This window comes from Chelonia mydas, chromosome 1 (genome assembly GCF_015237465.2).
Source record: "Chelonia mydas isolate rCheMyd1 chromosome 1, rCheMyd1.pri.v2, whole genome shotgun sequence".
NCBI lineage: Eukaryota > Metazoa > Chordata > Testudines > Cheloniidae > Chelonia > Chelonia mydas.
Window position 1 is genome coordinate 133,996,455 of NC_057849.1, and position 26,288 is coordinate 134,022,742.

Sequence of the window (26,288 nt, forward strand, 5' to 3'; positions counted from 1 at the left end):
TTGGGCAGGATGTCTCTCTCTGGATCCTCTTCTCAGTATCTGCAAGAAACATCCGAAGGCATCATTTCCCAAGGAGCGAGAAGCAGTAGCAACCCAGGGATTGAAGAGGGGTGGTTGAGTGTTTTCTGTATGTTGAGGGAGATGCGGAAACTGACAGTATCTAGAGAGTGATGATTCTGCTGTCATCTGCTTCCCATATCTCTTTCCCCGGCATATGTGGGTAAAAAGGCTTGCTGCTACATAGGAATTCTAGTGGTCAGCATCAACAGGGGTGGGGAAATCATAATGATGAGCCATAGCATTTTATTTACATTTTGAAGTCTTCATTATTAAAAAGCTTGGGACCTTATTTAATTGAAATCTTGATTGCAGTGTCTTTTAAAAAATACATTGTTAAATCATACAAAATACGTGTCAGTCACAAAACAAAACAGTGGTAAGCAGTTAATGAGGAAATCCTATAACTTTATATCATTTTTGTTCAGAACCACCCTACGTACTAGTTCTCTGTAAAGATCAAGGCATAACAAAATTTGAACATTTAAAATCAAGTAATTAATTAGACCTTGCGTCCCAAAAACTTTCTCTTTCATTGGTACTGGCTACTGTGACCTGTTTGGAAGCTATTTGTTGCCATCTTTTCCAAGTCTTTGAAGCAGAGCAAGAGGAACCTCTGAAACTTTTTTGAGCAGCCTGTCTTTAAGTACCTTCTGGTGGCTCTTGAACCTGTGGTTCACCGGAATCTATGCACTGAGGAAATTGACCCAAAAAATCAGTTCAACCAGTGGTAAAATTGGTTGGCAGTGCAGGCAAAGTCCCATGACTGATCCTGGTTCTACCACAATTTGAACCAGTATGAACTTCTTAATACATTTCCTCAATCTAGACATGGCCTAGGTGTTTTGAACATGGTGTTTAGATTAGTACACTTTCCCTTTTTCCTTTTTAAAAATAATCCACCATAATTAAGGCTACGTTTATGTCACGGAGGTCATGGAAGTCACAGAATCCATGACTTCCAGAGACATCAGTGACATTCTCTGCTTCAGCCCCATGGGCTGCGGTACTCTGGAGCTGGCAGCCAGTGGGGCCCTGGCAGGGTTCCAGTGACAGGCCACAGCAGCGACGGGGGGCCCCTGCAAGGTTCCAGCGACAGGTGACAGACTCCTGAGGGGGCCCTCCTCAGAGTTCCAACAATGGGCTACAGCATTGTGTGGGGAGAGGGTGACGCCTAGAGCGAGCGCTGGGGGTGCCCTGTTTTTTCTTCAGGAAATATGGTCACCCTGCAGCTCCCAGCCACTGAGGGCGGGGCGGGGGCGGGCTGCAGCTTCCAGCCGCTGCAGGCAGAGGGGGAACCCCACAGATCTCAGGCACCACAGTGGCAGGGGAAACCATGGAGCTGCTGCAGCAAAAGACACACAGACAGGTCATGACTTCCGTGAATTTTTGTTTGTTGCCCGTGACCTGTCCCGTCCCTGACTTTTACTAAAAATAACCATGACAAAATCTTAGCCTTAACTATAATCCGATGTATCGTGTGTGATATGAACTAAAAGCACATGTATAATGCTAGTTCTTTAAACATTAATAAATAGGCTGTCTGTTTTAGTTTTTACAGATCCAAATCATGGACTAACTGTCTGCATGATTTTCTTTAAAACCAAACCTGTTATAAAGTTACAGAAGTACAAAAAACATCTGAAGATCCACTTGTTTTTCTTATTTTAAGTTTGCCTTTTTGTAACGTAAAAACAAAATTTGGTTTAATTCTGCCCCACAACCCTCCTAAGACTTTTCAATACCAAATTTCAACTCTGAACAAATTCTGCAATCTCTTTGGGAATATGTAAACATTGCCACTAACTATAAATTAGTGGCTGTGTTAGAGGATTATCATATTTTATTATTATAGAGGACAAAACCCAACATCAACTTTTTGCTCATGGGTCGAATGGAACTTAAAATGTATAAATGAAATATGTACGAGGTGTAAAAGGACTAAAAAAAACCCTGATAAGATCTGTATTTTAATTATGCTAGTGAAATCACTTTTCCTTCCTTTTGATACACACATGAATTAAATACTCTTGTATTTTAGGATACTTTCAAGTACAGTTACCCTCCATTGGTTGATGATGATTTTCAAACTCCATTATGTGAAAATGGACCTATTACTACTGAAGATGAAACTGAAAGTAAAGAGGAGATGGAAGCAGACAGCAAGGAGGCGGGAGAATCCATTGAAGAGCAAATTCTCAATGTGAAAAAGGTATCCATTAACTCTATAGGCTAAGAAGGAATGAAAATGTGAAAAGATGGACATGGTTTATTTTTTATGACAGATTTTTACAGTCTGTTGTTGGATGTCTTTGCCACTTACAGTGAAAAACTAGTAAAACCCTAAAGACTAGTTTCACTATCATGGATGGATTACAGTACACACACACAAATCTAGTATGTGTGTTATTCTGGTATTGCTCAGTTAAATGTACAATATGAAAATTTAAAAAAAATTTTGACTTCTCCCTAAAAAGTTAGGTTTCTCTAGAGTTATAGTCCACTTTTATACTTCCCTCGGGGCAACCATTGGATTGATTTTTAATACCATATATCTAGTTTTCTCAATAGATGTTTTAATCAGCTCCTGAGGAGAGGGAATACTAAATATACAATTGAAAACATGCTATGGAGAGCTAGTGTCTAGCGCAGTATTAGGTTTTTATTTATCTTATTAGTTACACAATTCCAGTTAATCTTTATATGGTCACAGAACAAAGTAAAGCCCTGAATTCTGCAATCTGATCTACGTGGCTGTAACCTTACACCTGTGCAGAATTCATTCCAGTATCGGGGGCCAAGGAATACATAGTGGTAGCCTCTGGGAAATGTAAACTTTGTCCATTGGTATTGTTCTTGAAAAATAGCTAATGTAGTCCAAAATCTCTAATTCACTGTTATTGCCATAACTTCTGAATCAGAATATGAATTTAATAATTTCTTGTATCATGCCTATTTAATATTAATTTTATAGTACGCAAATTTTCAGTTTGAATTAGTATTTTAATATTTTGTCATGTTTTGAACTGTATGGAGCAATTTCTGTTTTAATTAAGATATTTTTAAAACTTGGCCAGCCAAATAAATAAAGTAGATTCATAGAATTTTAAGGCCTGAAGGAACCATTAGATCATCTACCCTGGCGTCCTCTCTATCACAGGCCCTTAAATTTAGTCCAGTTATCCCTGTGTTGAGCCCAGTAACTTGTGTTTGGCTTAAAACATATCTTCCAGAAAGGCTTCCAGTCTTGATTTGAAGATGGCGAGAGGTGAAGAATCCACTGCTTTCCCTGGTAGATTGTGTTCCAGTGGTCAATTACCCTCATGTTAAAAAATATGTGCATAATTTCTAATTTGAATTTGTCTGGCATCCGCTTTCAGCCATTGATTCTTGTTATGCCTTTCTCTACTAGATTACATAGTCCTTTAATACCTGAAATTTTGTCCCCATTGTAATCAAGTCATCTCTGTCTTCTTCTTGATAAGTTAGGCTGCACTCTTTAAGCCTCTTACTTTGTCATTTTCTCCAGCCTTCCAATCATTTTTGTGGCTCTTTTCTGCCCACTCTCTAATTTTTCAACATCCTCTTTAAAACATGGACACAAACTATATGCAGTATTCAAGTATCGGTCTCACAAATGCAGTATGCAGAGGTAAAACTACTTCCCTACTCCTGCTCACTGTTCCATTGTTTATGTATCCAAGGATCACATTAGCCCATTTTGCCAACGCACTGGGAGCTCACGTTTAGTTGCTTGTCCACTGTGACCCATAAACCTTTTTTTGCAGAGTCACTGCTTTCCAGGACACAGTCCCCCATTCTGTAGGTATGTCCTGCATTCTTTATTCCTAGATGTAACTTTACATTCAGATGTGTTAAAATGCATTTTGTTCGAATGGGTCGAGTCTACCAGTTGAGACAGGTTGGTTGATTGTCTGACTACCTTCTCCTTATTATTTACCACTCCACCAATCTTTGTCATCTGCATATTTTATCAGCAGTGACTTTCTGTTTACTGCCATACCATTAGTGAAAATGTTGATTAGCATCAGACCTAGCACTAGTCTTTGTAGAACCCTACTAGAAACACACCACTACTTCCACAGCCAGATTTTAATCCATTTAATGTATACTCTACTGATCTTTTATAAAGCTCATTTTTTAGTTAGAGTGTTGTATGGTACTAAATCAAATGTCTTGCAAAAGTCTATGTATATTACATCTATGCACTTACCTTTACCAACCAAGCTTGTAATCTCAAAGAATGGAATCTGATTTGTTTGCCAGGACCTGTTTTCCATAAAATCCTGTTGACTGGCATTAATCCTATTCATGTCCTTTATCAATTCAATATTGTATCAGCTTTTCTATTATTTTACTAAGGATTTGTCAATCTAACCAGCTGATAGTTACCTGGGTCATTCTGCTGACCTTGTTTGAATATTGGCACCAGATTCACCACTCTTCCAGAATATCCACAGTATTCCAAAATTTATTAGAAAATTAATATCAACAGGCCAGAGATCGTCTCAGCCAACTCTTTTAGAAGTCTTCAGAGCAAGTTATTCAGGCCTGCTGATTTTAAAATGTTTATCCTTGGTAGATTGTCAACATCCTCTTCAGTTACTAATGCACTGGAAATTACTTAATCATCCCTATATGATGGGAGTACATCGTCCTGTTTCTTTCCAAATAAACAACAGACATTTATTTTGAACACGTCTGTCTTCTGTGCATCATTAACCGTTTTACTATCTCTGTCTAGTAATGGACCTATACCAAAAGGGTCAATTTGACCCCAGAATATGCAATTTTGATATTCTTTTACTTAGAAGTTATAACATAATGGTATAAGGGAATAGCTAATTTTTGAATCATGCATTGAACCAAACCAGAGGCCTGTCCTGAGTTTCAGGCCACAGTTACCTGCAAATGAATCGTGGATGTTAGACTTGGTTTATTATCTTCTTCCTTTTTCATGTAACTGAGTCTTTTTTCAGTTCCTTACAACAATATGTTTGTTTTTGAAAGTAAGGACAACATGTGGTCCTCATTTAACACCCTCAGCATTCCATTGTCTAAAGAAAAGTTAATTCACTCCTCCTTACTCCCTTTCCCCCTCCCCCTTTTTTTTCTTAAATTTTTACTGACCCTTTGGATAATCTATGATGATCTAATATGTTAACCAAATTGGAAAGTAAGATGTAGCCCAACAGACATTTAGGTTTAATCCTAAAATAAATAAATTAATCCATCTCCTACAGAGTTGCATACAAGCTCTCAAAAAGGCTGTAATTTAAGCTCCATACTGAGGTAAATACTGCTCCTATTAGCTATGAAGAAGCAATAACATGATCCTACCAAGGAAGGATAAGACTATAAACTGTAGGATATCTGAAGGTAAACAAACCTTCCAAATTTATTTTTGGAAAAATTCCTTATATCTGAACCAACCAGACATTGTGGGGGCCATCTTTGTAAATTAAATACTTTCTGCTTTACTTCCTTACATGTTTTTAACATCAATGTTTTCCACCAAAGAGTCTCAGATTTTGAGATTAGAATCCTACCCAAATGTGTTAGCTATCCTGAGAACAAGGAACTACTGAAATCAAATAAATCTATTGCCTTTATGTTAAGTTTCAAGGTGATAAACTTGAATTCCTTTCTTGTAATAAAACCAACTTGTATAGAATTAAGTTTGTTATAAGCATTATATTTGTAAGTAAATATTCTTATCCCTTTCGGATTATACTTAAGTTATTAGCATAAGTGATTGTAAGTATGTGAATAAACATTTCAGCACTTGGAATGTTGTGCGAAGTTTGAGAATAGAAGTTGGGAATTTAATATTAGACAATATTATTAGTTTTAGAAATAGATTTCTTGTTTATTTTACTAATGTTATCAAGGACAGTGCCTAGAATAGCTAGAATATTTTAATAGTTTGAAATCAGGCTGTTTTATAATGAACTTGGAAGTTGTTTAAAATTAGAATCAAATTGAGAATAACTTCCTATACTTGAAAGATGGGATAAACTCTCTTCCCAAATTACAGCTAAGTGAAAGAAGAAAGAATAATCTTTAAAACTTGAAAGTGAAGGAAAACTTCAAGAATATAGTCACCAAGTTACAACAAAATATAGGAAAATTTTATCTGATTAAATGTTTCAAGAAGAGTTAGCAACAGAGAATAAAGCTAAAAGACTTCTCAAGCAATTCTGTTAGTATTATATTTTTAATTAATAATTCCAAATAAGAAATTAAACTCCAGGAAAAGAACTATAGTACAACCTCAGAGTTATCAACACCTTGGGAATGGAGGTTGTTCATAACTCTGAACAAAATGTTATGGTGGTTCTTTCAGAAGTTTACAACTGAACATTGACTTAGTATAGCTTTTAAACTTTACTACACACAAGAAAAATGCTGCTTTTAACTATCTTAATTTAAATGAAATAAGCACAAAACAGTTTCCTTAGCGTGTCAAATCTTTTTTTAGACTCTCCCCCACCCCCCTTATTTTTTTAGTAGTTTACATTTAACACAGTTCTGTACTGTATTTGTGCTTTGGGGGGCGGAGGGGATGGGAGGGGTCCGCTGCTGTCTGATTGCATACTTCCGGTTCGAAATGAGGTGTGTGCTTGACTGAGCAGTTTGTAACTCTGGTGTTCGTAACTCTGAGGTTCTACTGTGTAGCACTTGGAAAGATTAACTTTTCTAAAGCTTGGATGCCACCTACTGGATGGGTAGGAAACGTGCAATGATGCTTTGATATGTCTAATTGATACATTTATTATCTGCAATCCGAGATGGGTATATCCCCAAATTTTGTGATGTGATGGAAGGTGGTAGTGTCAATAAACTAATTCCTTTTAGAGCTGGGCTAGCCCGTCATTACAGCTGAATGGAATTAATGTATGAAAAGAGATGCTAAATACAGTTGAGGAGTTTTGTCTTTTATCTAAGCAATCCCGAGGGTGAGTCTTCATCCAAAGGTCCAAAAGTCCCAAACACACTCACTTCAGTCCCGCTTCCCGGGAGAAATGCTCAATGTTTGATTCCACTCTCCCGAGAGAGAGAGAGAGATTTTCTTTAACCAGAATCCTTTATGAACAAGAACTTGGGTCTTGGACCTTAACGTACAAGGTCATAACTATAAGCAGCTTTGGGAAAGAGAGCTTTCCTAAAGAGCAAATATGTCAAGAAAAGATCATCACCACACCAGAATACTCCTCTGATAACAGATGGCAGAGTATGATTTGAAAATTAATATTTATCTCTGAGAGGCCATAGGAAGATACTTTGAAGGAAGTCAGAATTTGGCCTTGGAGAACAAAGGTATTGCCTTTCTAGAATACTGAACTCTTCTGAAGTTCAGACCTTTGTTTCTTTAAATCCAGACCTCTGTGCTGATGGGATTTATATATTGAAATATACCAAATTAATAAACTTAACTTCCACGGATGCTACTGAAATACCGGATTCCAAATAGATATCAAGCAAGATTACACTCAGAACAGGAAAGAAAAGAGCACTGAAATAGCCTTAACATTTGAAATCCTCGAAGAGCCATAACTGGACTGTTACAGGAATTAAACCTAACACCTTGTAATTAAATTGCTATAGTGTTTGATTCAGTTGTCTGTTTTTCATCTAGATAGCACTATAATTGTAGGAAGATATTATATTGCATTTTTATATGTTCAGGCTGATCTAATAGTCACCTAGCTTACTAAAGTTATTTTGTTGCTTAAAGAATTAATCTTGAACTCAGAATTGTCTTGCTGTGTGCTGCCTAAAATCTGAAACTATACGGTGTCATATCTTTGTGAGCGTGTTTGGTTAACTTTTGTCCAGTTAAAATTTTAATCCCTAAATTTAAGCACCACTAAAAACTGATTAATATACTCAAATCACTGTTTGTTTGTTTGTTTCTCTACTGTATCTGACTTTCACTCACTCCTGGCAGCTGTGATGCATCTGCAAATGTGTATGATTACTTGCTCGTTGAAGAAATCCTCCGATCTCTCCCTTCTATGACCATTAAAGTGTGTGTATGTGTGTGTACACAAGAGCGCTCTTCTAACCTCACTTCAAACGTAATTTGTGTTTTATAAAAGAAGTGTGTTTATAACATCTAGAATACTTTTGTATACTGATCTTGATTATGTTGTGTATTTCTCACTAAAGAGTTAATAGCATGTGTGAATACTTCATGCTCCATACTCACCTCATTTCCATTTTTGTGTGGTAACTTTATTACTGGTTTACCTTTGTTTATTTCAAATACAAAGAGCATTGTGGTGTTATTACTTTACTTTTCTGCATATCAACTTTGAGTCACAAATCTCATCAAGTGCCTCCTTGCTGGCTGCCTACTGGACTGAACCATCAGACAGTCCCATACGTAAACACACCTTCTCCAAGAACTCCACCCTAGAGGTCTGAAGCTTCTGACTTACAATTTCTCTCTGGAAGCAACATGGTAGTTGTAAAGCATTCAACACACACTGACAGTTTGCCCAGAGTCTAACACAACTGCTCTTTTGCTTAATTATATAAAGCACACGAGAGTACAGATCTGCAAAACAATAGACTGTACACAACTTTCCCTGCTCAGTTTCCTCACCACTCCAGAGCCTTCTTTGGATGGGGTCAGAGTACCTGTGAAGTCTTTGGGGCCAACTCTTTCCAGGAAAGAGAGCGGGTTTCCCTGCCTCATGCAGGCTCGTAGGTGTTGTGGGGGAGTCTCCTTCTTCATCATCTGTAACTTTGTTTTCTCCCATCCAGTGCTTCCGCTTCCTCTTCCTATCTGGCTTCCTTGGTTGTGTGTTTCCTTATTTAAACCCTTCTTGGTCACCTGGCTGCTTTCTTTTTGGAATGTAATTACTCTTTTTCGCATAATGTTTTGCACCTGAAGTGCTTTCCTTTTGTCCTCAGGCTGCAGTGTTACTGGTGCATGTCCTACCAGCAATGGTGGAGCCACATACAGAGAGGCATTTGTGGTAGAGCAGTTTTAAAGAGGAACATTTTATAAAAACTCCTGGTTGACATGATGAATTGATAGGTTCTACAGACAAATTGTCATATTTCTCCCTTGTTTTAAAAAATAAGTAAATAAACCAGAGTAGGGGTACTCAAGTATTCTAGGTATGTTCTGAGGCCCCATTTTTAGACAGTGTCTACTGTTACTATTAATTCAAACTTCATACATTTATTAAACAATTCCACTGGTCACACCATTTATATGAGAACTTTACAGGTCAGTTCCTATCTACATCATGTAAATCTTCTCCCTCATTATGCCAGGAAAGGGATCAACAGGGGTTCGCCATACCCACATATATTTGCCTGCTAACACCTGTTTAGGTATGCCCTCATGTTCCTCCTCCTAGGTCCCATGAATGTGACTTGACCCTCTTCTCCTATTTTGAACTGGTGGCATTTGTCCTGGTCAACAAGCTTCTGTCCCTCTTGCTCTGTGTGCTTGCTCTGTTGCCAGGTCTACAGCACCATCTCTCTCTCCTTCACAAGCAGCCTTTTCCACTCCAGCCTCTATAGCTCTGGACCTATCCCCATTGCCACTATGTCTGCTGGAGCATCTGTGGCACCATATGCTTGGTCACCTGCATGCACTGTAGGAGAAGGGACCCTGGTTTGGAGTGAGTGTCCCATCCTGCCTCCAGGCACAGGAGTGAAGCAGTGCCATCAGCGCCATCTGTCTCTCCTTCACAAGCGGTCTTCACTCCAGCCTCCACAGCTCTGGGCTTCTCGTCATCACCATTACGTCTTATCGACCATCTTGGGAACTGTCCATGGCACAATCTCTTTGGTCACCCGCCTGCCCTGTAGGGGGAAAAAATGGGATCTAGTCTTGCCCCTGGTTTGGAGCAGGTGCCCCATCCATCCCATGATATATGTGTGCAATGTGGCCACCAACTCCCAATTTTTCTGATCAGCAGAAGCCAGACTTCACTGTGCACACAGGCTCAGAATCTGCTCTTTCCTGAGCTGTTCCTAATTCATATTTGGTAGCTATTTTTACCCAAGGCAATTAAAAGATCTGCTCCTGGCTTTCAGACTAACAGCAGAAGTGAAGTCCCTTGCAAAAGTGTTTTTAAAAGCTGCTTCTACTACTACACTAATCCCAAGCACTGCCACCATTCTGCCATAGATCCGGTCAGGCACCCCCCTTGCTGGCCACCCACCAGACTACTGTGAAGGGAGTTTAAGCCTCTCTGTCCCTGGATTCCCTGGTGTTTAATCTTCTAGAGCCTGAATGGAGTCCAGCCACTGCCCCAATCTTGGGGTCCCTAGGCACCCTCTCAGAGCACGGACCTTCCATCTGGCACCCCCTTCTGAGTGCTGGAACCCACTGCCCAGCTGCCTACATCCCCTGGGTAAGTCACTGACCCTTCAGACTCTCCCATATTTAAGTACACCCTCTCCCAAAACTCCACCCCAAAGGTGTGAAGCTTCTGGTTTAGTTTAACTCTTTTAAGAGGCAACACAGTAGTTGTAAAGCATTCAGCACACACTGGCACTTTGCCTAGTACCTAAGGCTACATCTACACTACAAGCTAGGGCTGTGGTTCTCAGCTTGTGCATGCATACTCACACTAGTGCTCATGAACTATCATGAGTATAGATAGTAGCATAGCCACGGTAGCGTGGGCGGTGGAGGTACAGCTTAGCTGGGCTGAGTGAAAACCCACTGGAAGCCAGCGGCTACATACTTGGCATGGCTAAGCTGTTTTGCTGCTGTCACTGTCCATGCTATTGTGGCTACACTACTATTTGTACTCACGCTAGCTTAATGAGATCTAGCATAAGTCTGTGGACGTGCGCTGTGAGTCACACCCCAGCTTGTAGTCACACCCATCACCTAACGCAACTGCTCTTAATCATATAAAGGACAAGAGTACAGGTCTACAAAAAGAAACACTGTACGTGTCTTTCCCTTCCTCAATTTCCTCACCATTCCAGAGCATTCTTTGGGCTTGTGTCAGAGTTCCTTGGGGCTGTCTCTGTCCAGTAAAGCAGATAGTTTCACCGCTTCATGCAGGCGGTCATATGTTGGGTGGCTTCTCCCTCAGAGAGTCCTTCCCCGTTTTCTGTGACTTTGCTGTCTCCTCCTACCCAGTGCTTCCTCTTGCAATCTGACTTCTCTTCTTTTGTGTTTTCTTATTTAAACCCCTCCTACTCAGCTGCCCTCTTTGTTCTGTCTCCTGGTAGTTTCCCACTGTTTAAAAAAACACCACCACTACCACAACCCTCCCCTAAAATGGAGGACGAAGTAGCTTTTCCCTTGAGATGCAGTTTCTCTTATGCATTACCTTTTGCCCCATCATTAGCCTTAAATACCTTCCTTTTGTCCTCAGTAGTGCACCTGGTGCATGTTCTGTCAGTAATGGTGGATCCTCATAAAGTGACGCATTCATGGTGTAGTAATTTTTAATAACATTTCATAATCCATAATATCAAACAGAATCCAAACATTGGGGTGATTCCCAAATTATCATATTTTGTCTGTGCTTACACTTTTTTGTGTGTTTTGTCTGTGACCAAACATACCTTCATATAGAGAATCCCTCATGCAAATAAACTGAATGACAAAAGCACCTCATTGCACCTAACTCAAGTTTACCAAATTTTGGTTTGCTAATTTCAGCTTTCACCTTACTCTTCCTAAATGAACTGTTTTAGCCCCTGTCACCAAATTAAACATTTGCCTATTAATGTCACAACCCAGAACTAAAAGTATCCACTTCGTGCTGTTGAAACAATTGTATTATATGTATGAAGTTATTGGAACCTCAGCTTCTTTCATATTGTTGTAATCTTCAGCTAGGCATATGTATATAAACAATATGTAATTGTAATTGTAACATGACCTTGTATTTACCTCGTTAAATTCTATGATTAGTCCTAGAACTGTAGTTTCTTAAAACACAATTAAGAATCACTAGTTGTTCAACTAGCCTTGTTTAAGTTGGGAGTACTTTCAAGTATATTATCCCATTTTATCATTTTTTATTTAGTTTGAGACTCTTGATATTAAGTTGAATCATAGTTTTGTAACCTAGTTTACTTTAATTAAATTTACATTTGGTTTTCAGGTACTGTGTTCTTAAGTATGTTTATTGAATTGTTGCTGTTTCTTAACCATTAGTCTCTCTCAATGGGAAACACACCGATCTGATATGTTTAATGTTCTAAGAAGTAATCGATTTGAATAGTGTTGATTCTCATGGGTGTTTGAATCTTATACTCGCTTCTGTGATACTAGTCCTTTCACATAGTTAATTGAATTTTATTTTGATTTTCTTTCGTTTTAGAATGTCATACTGAAAGTTGCTTTTCAAGCATGAATACCTTGTATCACTCATTTACTTTACTTTTTTATGTGTTGTAACTTATTTGCATATTCATTCTTGATTGATTTTTTTGTTTGTTTTGTTTTCTTTTTGTCATCGTAATTCTTAAACATTTTTCTTTATTTCAAAATCAAGTTTAGTTATTGATTTCCATGGCATTCCCTAGTGCTTGAAAGAGAACTCTTGGTGGTAAATAGTGGGACTACCCTCTGAGTTTAGTCTAATGAAATGATTAATAATTGCTGTTAATCTTTTGAATTTTTTTTCTGAACAAATTGCATGAGAAACACTTAGGTAGTAATTCCATCTATTTAATTCTTGTTTCTTCCAGGTCTCAATTTTGATAATTTGGTTTGTGTTTCTTTTAGTAATTTTAAGATAAAATTACTTGGTGCTTACACTCTTTCAGCCCCATAGTTCCTAGGATTTCTTTCACTTTTAATATACTTTAAAAACATCTTGTTTTATATAAAGAGTTTGTCGTCTTCTGACTTTTCTTTTCCTCCAGATCAGTTTGGCTCATAATTTCCCTCAGCTTTGGTAAATTACCCCTTTTGAAGCATCATATATATTACTTGTAGGGCAGTGCCTACAGTGTTCCACGTGATCAGCATTAGGCTTCCATCAGTTTTATTAATCAAATCACATTTTTTTAAATTCCCATGATTGCTTTATATCTTGAACACTAAGGCACAAAGATGAGTTTAGCAAAGTCCATGAAGTGTAATTAAATACAATATCATAGTTTATTTTATTTATCCTACATCATATTTAATCATTGTTATATTGGGATATTTGTTTGAATGTTTTGCTCTGCATTAGAGGGATGAGGCCAGTGGTTTGTAAATTAGAGCAACTTAGGGTAGCTCTATGTCCAGAGTTTTAAAGAAATCTCCAAGCTATGAGGCATCAGGCTTTTAACGTGTGTGTGTGTGTGTGTGCGCGCGCACATACATACATACATACATACATACATATGTATAATATGTGTGTGTATATCTAAAAATATATAATTTGTTAGAAGCCTGATTGTGTGCGTGTGTTTCAAAGCCATCATACATTGTTCATTCATTGAAATTACAAGGAACTCAAAGATTAACAGGGTCTATAACTTGTAAATTTGGTGGAATGAGCATCTTGCCATTACATTTGCTGCAGAAATATCTACATGATTGTAATGTGTATGACTCATATGTTTTTTATTCCTTTATAATTCTGATTTATTTTTACTCAGGTGTGTTCTGTAGAACAAATTTCCAAACCAGAAGAGAATGACAAAACAGATTCCAAAACAAAAAATGCAAAGAAAGCATTAACTGTTTTTAAAGGACCATTATTACATATAAGGTAATAGTGTGCAATAATAATTGTTCACTTAAAATTAATTTGATCAGTTTAAAGCCACAAGAAGTATGGGGCTGGATGAATGGACTATAAGGTGGATAGAAAGCTGGCTAGATCGTCAGGCTCAACAGGTAGTGATCAATGACTCCATGTCTAGTGGCAGCCAGTATCAAGCAGAGTGCCCCAAGGGTCGATCCTGGGACCAGTTTTGTTCAATATCTTCATTAATGATATGGAGGATGGCATGGATTGCACCCTCAGCAAGTTTGTAGATACGCTGGAGGGTAGGGATAGGATACAGAGGGACCTAGACAAATTAGGGGATTGGGCCAAAAGAAATCTGATGAGGTTCACCAAGGACAAGTGCAGAGTCCTGCACTTGGGAAGGAAGAATCCCATGCACTGCTACAGACTAGGGACCGAGTGGCTAGGCAGCAGTTCTGCAGAAAAGGACCTAGAAGTTACAGTGGACGAGAAACTGGATATGAGTCAACAGTGTGCCCTTGTTGCCAAGAAGGCTAATGGCATTTTGGGCTGTATAAGTAGAAGGATTGCCAGTAGATCGAGGGATGTGATCGTTCCCCTCTATTCAGCACTGGTGAGGCCTCATCTGGAGTAGTGTGTCCAGTTTTGGGCCCCAAACTATAAGAAGGATGTGGAAAAATTGGAAATTGTCCAGCGGAGGGCAACAAAAATGATTAGGGGACTGGAGCACATGACTTATGAGGAGAAGCTTAGGGAACTGGAATTATTTAGTCTACAGAGAAGAAGAATGAGGGGGGATTTGATAGCTGCTTTCAACTACCTGAAAGGGGGTTCCAAAGAGGATAGATCTAGACTGTTCTCAGTGGTAGCAGATGACAGAACAAGGAGTAGTGGTCGCAAGTTGCAGTGGGGGAGGTTTAGGTTGGATATTAGGAAAAACTTTTTCACTAGGAGGGTGGCGAAGCACTGGACTGGGTTACCTAGGGAGGTGGTGGAATCTCCTTCCTTTGGGGTTTTTAAGGTCAGGCTTGACAAAGCCCTGGCTGGGATGATTTAGTGGGGGATTGGACCTGCTTTGAGCAGGGGGTTGGACTAGATGACCTCCTGAGGTCCCTTCTAACCCTGATATTCTATGAAAACTAAAATCAAGAGTTAAGTGACTAATCTTAGGGGAGGGGGAGAGACAAACCTTTAGTTCCTAGTGCACGCGTGCACACAGAAAGCACGTACACCTTTTACTGTTACCAGCTTTGGATTCTAGCAAATTTAAATATGCTGCAGAATATTGTGGCAGCTTGCCTGTGGAGAACTTAATTTACAGTGACTGTAACTGGTGGATAGAAAGCACTTTTTTTTTTTTTTCTGTTGCTATAAATAAACTCAGATTTGTGTTACGGTAAATGATTGAGAGATATTATTTGTGTTTAAAAATAGTGGATTTTGCTCAATGAAAATTTGTATAAACATTATTCTTCTTTTATTGTCAATTAGTCCAGCAGAAGAACTATTTTTTGGATCCAAAGAAATTGGAGAAAAAAAATGCTTGATTGTTCTGACAAACGTGACTAAAAATGTAGTGGCCTTTAAGGTAAATATTATTTGTGTCCAGACGTTGTTTTGTTTTGCTGTCCACATGCTTTTCATTTGTTCAGAAATATAAATTTGTTGTGGCAGATTTTGTGTAAAGTCCCAAATCTTTCATGGAATAAAGGTCAAATGAGATAATTAACAGTAAAAATAATGAAAGGGTGGTATACTTACACATATTTGGGTGTCCAGGCATTGCTAGATCTTCTTCTCTCTTCCCCTCCAACCCCCCCACATGGTCTCTTTCTTTTCCATTTTAGTATTTGGAGGAAAAAACGGACTATTTTATAGAACGTTTTGTAGGTCATCTAATATTTTATGTTTCATCCAGTGTTATGTCTGGGAGCAGATTATAGAAATTAAAACAAACCTTTTCCTGCATTTGTCACATATGAAACCAACACCAAACACGATGGTCAACAGCATAAATCCATAAAAGAACCCCATATGAAAGAGGATTTAGGAACGATTAAAAATTTTGCCTCATGGTTTTCTGGATCCTCCCTAAAAAGAATGAAGGGGGAACCACTATGTACATGATCACTTTTTATTGTTTATTCCATGAACAAGTCATCAGCACTTTGTGATCAACTCTGTCGAAGCTGCTGAAAAATCCATTCCTCAGTAGATCACCTTCAGAGGAATAAGTGCAGTCTGTTTCATGTTCAACTCAGTAGCCATATTTTTAGGAATGCAGGAAATTAAATGAATTTAAGTATGCATAGACTTGGTTTACCACCACTTCGTATATGTTGTCTGCATATATACATGATTCAGGATTCAAGTTGTCAAACTAGCAACTTTCACAAGTATTACGTTCAGTATTTTTGTTGTTTTAGTTTTAGTTTTATGTAAAACGAGAGAGAAGAAATCAGTCTTTACCAAATAGGGAAGGACAAAACTGATAGAGGAAGAAATTGGAAACATTAGCTTCTAAGACTACTCCCAAAAAGGAAAAGGGTGTTGGGTGTGTGTTTGTTTTTTAAATCTGTTGTCTTCGTTACTCCATCTTTTGGCAAGAATAGAGGGCTGTTAACATTTCAGGAACACCAAACTCTGTCTCGTCGCTTCTTTTTTGTAAATTAGCAGTAACAGAGCTGGTAGGCAGAATGTGTTTAAACTCTGACATATACTTGCTTGTTTTTATTTTTAGGTGAGAACAACTGCTCCTGACAAGTATAGAGTTAAACCAAGTAATAGTAGCTGTGAACCTGGTACATCAGTAGACATAGTAGTATCCCTCCATGGTGGTAAGTAAAAACTCATAGGACACAATTTTCAAACAAGTCTACAGGCGGTACATGCATAATTAACAGCTCTTCTTTCAGTTGGCCTCTGTCTATACTTCGTTGTGGGCCACACCTCCTGGCACCGTGAGCTTTGGGAGCTGCTAGAAGAGCAGTGGGCTAGCCATGGAGATTTACTTAACATAACAAGACACCCAAACTGCATTTCTTTCCCCTTGGTATTGCTGTAGTATCACAGTTGACACTGCTTCATTATCCAAGTTTTTTGCTACTAAAATTGGGTGGGCCCAAGTCAGGTTATCTGCAAGAATGGCTGAAGGCTGTTTTAATCTGTTGCAGTAGTCCCTAGTGAAGGATTTAAAATAAGCATCATATTTAGAGATGTATATTGAGGAGATTTGGTTTGAATTATTTTCTTCATCCAGTAGAGAAGTGTTCTGTTAATCACTAATGCGATTAACAGTAGTTCTGTCTTTTTACCAAAGTGCCAGGTTTTTGAGTGTGAAACAATGAAAATGAGGTTGGCTTCTGGAGAAGTTGAACAAACACACACAATTTATTTCATTCAGTACAGATAACAATGTTAATATTTCATCCATGTGATTTGTAATTATACTGAAATTGTACTGCTTACTGATATTTGATGGAAAAGAAAAAATTCAAATTTTGTGTTATGGAAGTAAACTGTAAGTAGCTTTGGGAATACATTTCTACAAAGAGCAGTTGCATCTTTCTGCGTTGTTAGCTCTTTTATAATTAAATAATATGGAATCTTTTAACAAATTTTAGAGAGGAATGTTTAGCATGAGTGAATACTAAATTCATTCTTTATGTTTCCCATAAGACATTGCCAGATATGTCTCCAAATGAGTTCTCATTTAAAACATTCCTAATTAAAAATGCATCATTATGTTTAATTTTCTTTTTAATCTCAAAGGGTCCACATGGTGAAATAATTTTGCTAAGGGTAATTATGTCAAATTATACCATAAATCCACTAAAAGTGTTGTTAGTTTGTTGTCTTCTGCTTCTATTGCTATCCAGCCGCTTTTTTACAAACCTTACCAAATTCAGCAAGTCCATTTTGTGAAACAACAGCAACAAATATGTTTTGAATTGTTCATTAGCATAGGTTTTCATGTTGCAGTTTAGCTAAATAGTCTCCATTTGGAAAATTTTAATTCCTACGGTTTAATATGGTTTCTCTTTTATTCCTGTGTGACTTCACAAGTTTTTGATACCTATTGTAGTTGCAGTATACCTATCTTCTTCACGTGATAGTCCCTGTGTGTATTCCACATGTGGATGCACATTCATGCCATGCTCCCGAGTCTGGAAGTGTTTCTTAGCGTGTCCGTTGACCTACAAGTGCATAGTGAGTCTCCTCATGGCTCCCAGGTGAGGGTATAAGAGGTAGTGTGGGTCGATACCACTCCAGTTCCCTCTTACCGCTGCATGGCCTCAGTCGGAAGCCCTGTTCCTTCATGCTGCTAAGAGAGTGATTTTACTTTGTATATAGTATGTAAATAATTTTGTTAGTATAAGTAGATAATTTAACTTATAGTACTAGGCAAGGCTGACAGCTTCTTAATGAGGCTTTGATCCCCAAGCCCTTTACCACCCATCAACCCTTAACCCTAGGTAGGGCTACTCAGGAGACATCCCTTAGGGGAGGATCTATTAATGGAGATTCTCTATGTCCTAGTGAGGAGGAGAGAATTGAAGATGATAAAATATGGATAGGATCTGATGAGAAACAGTCATATGAAAAAGAGTCCCATTCAATTACATCATGTAATGTCAGGCAGCTAAAAAGTGTCAAGTTTTTAAAGTGCTTTTGTACAAATGCTAGAAGTCTAAATAATAAGATGGGTGAACTAGAGTGCCTTATATTAAATGAGGATACTGATATAATAGGCATGACAGTAACTTGGTGGAATGAGGATAATTAATGGGACACAGTAATACCAGGGTACAAAATATAGCAGAAGGACAGAACGGGTCAGGCTGGTAGGGGAGTGGTACTATATGTGAAAGAATCAAATGAAGTAAAAATCTTAAATGAATCAAACTGTACCATAGAATCTCTATGGATAGCAATTCCATGCTCTAATAATAAGAATATAGCAGTAGGGGCCTATTACTGACCACCTGACCAGGATGGTAATAGTGACTGTGAAATGCTCAGGGAGATTAGAAAGGCTATAAAAATTAAAAAAAAACTCAGTAATAATGGGGAATTTCAACTATCCCCATATCGTCTGGGTACATGTCACCTCAAGATGGGATGCAAAAATAAAATTTTTTTCACACCTTAAATAACTGCTTCTTGGAGCAGCTAGTCCTGGAACCCACAAGAGGCAAGGCAATTCTTGATTTAGTCCTAAGTGGCACACAGGATCTGGTCCGAGAGCTGGACCGTTTGGTAATAGTGCCCGTAATATAATTAAATTTAACATCCCTGTGGCGGGGAAAATACCACAGCAGCCCAACACTGTAGCATTTAATTTTAGAAAGGGGGACTACACAAAAATTAAAAGGTACAGTGCCAAAAGTGAAATCCCTGCAAGTTACATGGAAACTTTTTAAAGACATCATTATAGAGGCTCAACTTAAATGTGTACCCCCAAATTAAAAAACATAGTAAGAGAACCAAAAAAGTGCCTAAACAACAAAGTAGAAGAAGCAATCAGAGGCAAAAAGGCAGCCTTTAAAAAGTAGAAGTTAAATCTTAGTGAGGAAAATAGAAAGGAGCATAAACTCTAGCAAATGAAGTGTAAAAATATAATTAGGAAGGCCAAAAAAGAATTTGAAGAACAGCTACCTAAAGACTCAAAAAGTGATAGCAAAAAATTTTTTTTAAGTACATCAGAAGCAGGAAGCCTGCTAAACAATTAGTGGGGCCACTGAACGATCAAGATATTAAAGGAGCACTCAAGGACGATAAGGCCATCGCTGAGAAACTAAATACGTTCTTTGCATTGGTCTTCACGGCTGAGGATGTGAGGTAGATTCCCAAACCTGAGACATTCTTTTAGGTGGAAAAATTTGAGGAACTGTCTCAGATTGAGGTGTCATTAGAGGAGGTTTTGGCACAAATTGATAAACTAAACAGTAAGTCACCAGGACCAGATGGTATTCACCCAAGAGTTCTGAAGGAACTCAAATATGAAATTGCAGAACTACTAAGTGTAGTATGTAACCTATCATGTAAATCAGCTTCTGTACCAAATGACTGGAGGTTAGCTACTGTGATGCCAATTTTTAAAAAGGGTTCCAGAGGTGATCCCAGCAATTACAAGCTGATAAGCCTGACTTCAGTACCGGGCAAATTGGTTGACACTATAGTAAAGAAAAAAACTGTCAAACATATAGATGAACATGATTTGTTAGGGAAGAGTCAACATGTTTTTTGTAAAGGAAAATCATCCCTCAACAATCTACTAGAATTCTTTAAGGGGTTCAGCAAGCATGTGGACAAGGGGGATCCAGTGAATATAGTGTACTTAGATTTTTAGAAAGCCTTGGACAAGGTCCCTCACCAAAGGCTCTTAAACAAAATAAGCTGTCATGGGATAAGAGGGAAGGTCCTCTCATGGATTGGTAACTGGTTAAAAGATAGGAAAAAAGGGTAGGAATAAATGGTCAGTTTTCAGAATGGAGAGTGGTAAATAGTGGTGTCCCCCCAGGGATCTGTACTGTTCAACATATTCATAAATGATCTGGAAAAAGGGGTAAACAATGAGGTGGCAAAATTTGCAGATGATACAAAACTACTCAAGATAGTTAAGTCCCAAGGAGACTGCGAAGAGCTACAAAAAGGTCTCACAAACCTGGGTGACTGGGCAACAAAATGGCAGATGAAATTCAGTGTTGATAAATGCAAAGTAATGCACATTGGAAAGCATAATCCCAAGTATACATATAAAATGATGGGGTCTAAGTTAGCTGTTACCACTCAAGAAAGAGATCTTGGAGTCATTGTGGATAGTTCTCTGAAAACATCCACTCAGTGTGCAGTCGCAGTCAAAAAAGCGAACAGGATGTTGGGAATCATTAAGAAAGGGATTGTTAATAATACAGAAAAGATCATATTGCCTCTCTATAAATCCATGGTATGCCCACACCTTGAATACTGTGTGCAGATGTGGTCACCCCATCTCAAAAAAGATATACTGGAATTAGAAAAGGTTCAGAAAAGGGCAAAAAAAATTATTAGGGGTGTGGAATGACTTCCATATGAGGAGACATTAATAAGACTGGGAATTTTCAGCTTGGAAAAGAGATGACTAAGGAGGGATATGATAGAAGTCTGTAAAATCATGACTGGTGTGGAGAAAGTAAATAAGGAAGTGTTATTTACTCCTGCTCATAACACAAGAACTAGGGGTCACCAAATGAAATTAATAGGCAGCAGATTTAAAACAAACAAAAGGAAGTATTTTTTTTACACAACTTACAGTCAGCCCATGGAACTCTTTGCCAGAGGATGTTGTGAGGGCCAAGACTATAACAGGGTTAAAAAAAAAAACCTAGATAAATTCATGGAGGATAGGTCCATCAATGGCTATTAGCTGGGATGGGCAGGGATGGTGTCCCTAGCCGCTGTTTGCCAGAAGCTGGGAGTGGGCGACAGGGGTTGGATCACTTGATGATTACCTGATCTGTTGATTCCCTCTGGGGCACCTGGCATTGGGCATCAGAAGACAGGATACTGGGCTAGATGGACCTTTGATGTGACCCAGTATGGCCAGTCTTATGTTCTGATGTAGTGTAGTTAATATAGTAGTTCTCTTCCCTGTTTGGGAACCGCATCCCCCTCCACCCCACCTCAGGGACTATGCCCAGGATCTTTAAAAACTGTGTCTTCTACCCACACTTTATCTGTGTGAGTGTCAAGCAACAGCGGTGCCTCTACTGCCTGGATGAGGCACACACCGTGGCACGCTGAACCCTCTGTAAGTCCTTCCCTCCCAGGACCAGGGAAGCCCATGAACTCCGCCTCCGCAAATATCTTATGGAGGAGGCCATGCGTCCCCAGGCTCACTCGGATCCTGGCCCAGGAGACCCACCCCCACCCCCGTATAGCGGCTACCACCAGCAGTGAGTGCCCCCTCGAAGCACAGTGCTTGCCTCAGAGCTGGCGGTACCATAGGCTAAGGACAAGTCCTGATACGAGAGCAAAAAACTCTCACAGGCACAAAAGCCAGGTCTCTGCAAAGAATTGCTCTCAAGCTCAGCGTTTCCTCCTCGAGCCAAGTCGGCAGAGATGTCACATGTAGATCCAGCTGGACCGGCACCCAAGATACTGCAGAGGCAGGGTAAGGCCAGGCACCAACGGGACCCAATGGTACGGACGGTCACCTGGGCACCCAAACATCTCGAACACTCACCGGTACGTGCAACATCACCCATTCCTCTGGGTTTATGCACCGTATCACTGTCCACTTTATGAAAGGATTATTAAGCACCTTTCCACTAGTGCTGAAGCTCACACCATCATAGGAGCTTAATCTTGTTCTCTTCGCCCTCACGAGACCACCCTTTGAACCAATGGCCACATACTCTTTCTCCCACTTCTCAATGAGAGTGGCATTGTTGGTAGCCATAACCCTGACCAGACAAGTCAGTGAGCTTGCAGGCATGATAGCAGACCCCCTCCCTCCCCCCCCACCCCCCGCAATATTCCACAAGGACAGGATGTCCTTACAGCTCCTCCCCAAATTCCTTCCAAAAGTGGTATCTGAGTTCCAACTCCATCAGTCCATCCACTTCCCAGTATTCTGCCCGAAGCCACACGCCTCCCCACTGACAGGGCCCTGCACTCTCTCGATGTCCGATGCACACTAGTGTCCTTCCTCCACAGGACTGGACCATTTCAAAAATCACTTAAACTACTGGTGGCCATTGCCAAAAGGTCAAAGGGACAAGCCCTCTCATCCCAGCCCATCTCCAAATGGGTCTTGGAGCGCATCCTCAAATGCTACAAACGCTCCAGCTAACACCGCCAGGCAGAGTCATGGTTCCTTCTACACGGGCACAGGTTGCCCCCTCAGCCTCACTGGCGGATCTGTTCTGGCAAGACATCTGTCGAGCTGCAACGTGGTGTCCACACTTTGACGGCACACTACGCCATAACACAAGTGGCTGCAACAGACACGGCCATGGGCAATGCCATGCTACAGACCGCAGTGCCATTAGTATCCTCACACCCACCTTTGTGCTGATCATTGCTCACAAGACGCCCACATGTGGAATACACATAAGGACTATCACTCAACGAAGAAAAGGTTACTTATCTGTAACTGGAGGTTCTTCGAGATGTTTGGTCCTCTCTGTAGTCCACTACCCACCCTCCATCCCCTCTGCTTTGAACTGGATTTTGTAATGGTAAGAGGGGAAACTGGAATGGCGTCGACCTGCACTACATCTTATACCCTCCTTGTGGGAGCCATGAGGAGACTCCTTATGCACATACAGGTGAATGGACACTGCTAAGAAACACTTCTGGACTCAGGTGCATGGAGCGCATGCACGCTCACGTGTGACATACACACAGGAACCACACATCTCAAAGAACTTCCAGTTACAGGTAAGTAACCTCCTCTTTCTAGTATTTGTGCTGTTCTGTTAAATTTACTTGAACTGCACAGTTCACATTTTCCTTAGTAACTAAAATTACTTTTTAATTTCCTTCCTAGAGAGGTAAAAGTGATGTTTTAGTGTGTATATATACAACCTCTGCTAAATTTATTGTTTTGGATTTTTTGGTTGAGGGTAGGTTTTGCCGCTTCCCTGCAGGACCGTTTCCTGATAATGGCAGCAGAAATGGACCAGTTTTCTGGAGCAGGTGTGCCAGAATTAGCTCAGTTTTGGAAAGAAGTCCCTAGAAACAAAGTGATGGAACATAGGTAAGCATATAGTTGGCTTAAAGGCTTTCTTATGTGGGTTTTGTATTTATTTGTGCATCATCGTCAGTATTAAAGATTCTACAAGCTGAATTATGCTCTTGGTGACCCGTGTTCATCCCCATTGCGTGCAGTGGGTTCTACAGGTAAAACTGATTGGGACTTTGTTATTGATGCATAAGCCGTAATAGAACTGAACTCTCACACTGTTAAGTGTTAACATGAGTAAGCAGCAATAGGAAAAAATACTTTTGTAACAACAATTAACAGATGTTACTGCATAGAGTAGATATGCTGAGTAAGAAAGTGCTATTTTTATATAATCACTTTTTACATTAGAACTTCAGTTCAACATTCTCTTGATAGTGGGTTTTTTTAAGGGGGGGAGGAGGTTGTACAATTTCTTAGGTGTTTTCTAAACAGCAAATAGTTAGAAAGAAGAATTAGGTAATATAGAAATATTTTCTAGTCAATGCTAGAATGCTCTTTTCCCCCATCAGACATGCACTGGTAGAAATGTCTCCTGCAGAGCCTCCAGACCTGCTTTACTGAGTGTATACATTAATCCACGATGCAAAGCTTCTCCAGAAGTCCACTTTATTTCATGCACACCTTAATTACCCTTACTAACAACTGCTCTTCTACACATATCTGGAAAAGTATGTTCTGCATAACATAACATACATTTTCACTTAGAACTTTCAGAATTTAGCTAAATCCAAATCAGTTTTCACCAGGACACCAAAAAGAATATCTCAAAACATTCATTCTCTGGTAGAAAACAGGGCTGGAAAATTTCATCCTACAGTATGAATGTTGGAAAAAGTTAACAGCAATTAAAGTAAAGTCTGGAGGACGGAAGCACTTGGCTTTAATAAAACTGGCAAGTTTGTTAGGGCATTACAACCTAATAACTCTCCATTATATGTTCCCGCCTCTTTATTGAAATTCATGTTTTACTAAATTGCTTTTTTGTTTAATTAAATCTGTTTTTCCAGCTCATATATGTTTGAGATGTAAATGTTGAACCTAACTATGTAATTCAAAATGATACATAGATGCTCATAAGAGACTATCTTATAATAATTAGGCAGTTCATAAATGCAACCATTAGGTACATTTACTATTGCTCTGTCATTTAGTAAACTCATTCTTTCTGGAAAGTATAAAAGCATTGTCACTTTTCAAGGAATTGTGGGATTATTTCTCACATTTTAGCTTCTTTTTTTCAAAATACAAATCTTGTAAGGGTAGATTCTTCCAAAATCCCCAAAGAAAAGAATAAAGTTCTGTATAGGAAAACATGACACAATTTTTAGATCATTTTTGTTTACACATACTGGAAAGGTAAACTGTGTGCATTTGCACACTGAGTTTGTAAAATGTAAGTAAATGCTTTCTTGCTTAAACACTGGTATTTTGTTAGGGTAGGCCATTGAGCAATAGTGAGAAATTGCTTGACTATATTAAAGCTGCCACAACAGCCTTCAAGGGATAATTGGCTAATAAACCAATACAAATGAAGGCACCAGGAAGCAAGATGTTCTGAAATGTGCTTGATCCAGTAATGTGGAATGTGGCATGTAGATTTATATGGTGCTGATCTTTTCGTTTTCAAGGAAACCTATTTCAAGTAGAGTAGAGCATGTCATTATTGCCCACCTAAAGTCATGCATTGTTGTTTGAATATTTATAGCCGCAGATTAATAGCTCCATCTTGCTAAGTCCTCTCCCAGGGGAAGCCAGTTAGCATTTTGTTTTTTCAAAATCAAGTTATTCCAAAGCATTCTGTCCTTTTTATTCTGCTTTATTCTTCTCTCAAAAGTTTTAGTATTTCCATTCTTCTCACATAAGAAGACTGAAAGAAAGTCTCTTGATAAGTTTCAGAATAGCAGCCGTGTTAGTCTGTATTCGCAAAAAGAAAAGGAGTACTTCTGGCACCTTAGAGACTAACAAATTTATTTGAGCATAAGCTCTCGTGAGCTACTGAATGCATCTGATGAAGTGAGCTCATGCTCAAATAAATTTGTTAGTCTCTAAGGTGCCACAAGTACTCCTTTTGTTCTCTTGATAAGTTTGATTCTTCCCCCCCCTCCCCCCCCCGGCAAATAAATGCATCCATCTCCTCTCTAAATGATCTTAAGTGTTTCCAAAATGGTTCTTGCTGTGTTTTATAAAATGCTTTAATTTTCAGTATCATGTGTGACATCAAATGCATGCATTGGTTATTTCTTCTCAAGTAACTTTTCTAATCTTCTTGTTGTTGTAAACCATGTCTTGAAGCTGGTAACTATGTATATTTAGGCATGCTTTGAAATTTCTGCTTTCTCTAAATATTTTATACTTAACATAAATGAAACATTTCTTTAGTACTGAATCTTGGATTATAAACATCTATATAGTATATGTAACAGAATGGTTAAAAGCATAAAGGTAAGTGATATATTCTGAGGCAGTGGTTCTCAACCTGCAGCCTGTGGGCCACTTGCAGCCCAATGAGCATACAGTTGCAGTCTATGTGACATCCTCAGGGCCATTCCTGTAACATATATTGTATGGATGCGGCCCAGATAACACAAAAGAGCTGCAAATGTGGCCAACAATGGTAAATAGGTTGAGAATTGCTGTTGTAAGGGATTATGCTATTCCTGTTCTGCCTTCATACTTCAAAAGCTGTCACAACGTAACCATGGTATTTTGGGCATGATCCATCTCCTGTCTACTTCATTGGGGTCAGAATCATATCTTTGATAACAATGTTGTATTGAACTATTCAATGG

At 39.1% G+C, this 26,288-nt stretch overlaps 1 protein-coding gene across 2 annotated transcripts in view; it reads left to right on the top strand.

Annotated features, from left to right (window-relative positions):
* Positions 1–26,288, top strand: part of MOSPD2 (motile sperm domain containing 2) — a 61,953-nt gene that overhangs the window by 32,450 nt on the left and 3,215 nt on the right. For both annotated transcript variants that reach the window (XM_037900735.2, XM_037900741.2), the window contains exons 9-13: positions 2,099–2,269; positions 13,672–13,784; positions 15,258–15,354; positions 16,507–16,603; positions 23,382–23,511. In XM_037900735.2, coding sequence (XP_037756663.1) covers positions 2,099–2,269; positions 13,672–13,784; positions 15,258–15,354; positions 16,507–16,603; positions 23,382–23,511 — 608 coding nt within the window. The remainder of the gene's footprint in view (positions 1–2,098; positions 2,270–13,671; positions 13,785–15,257; positions 15,355–16,506; positions 16,604–23,381; positions 23,512–26,288) is intronic.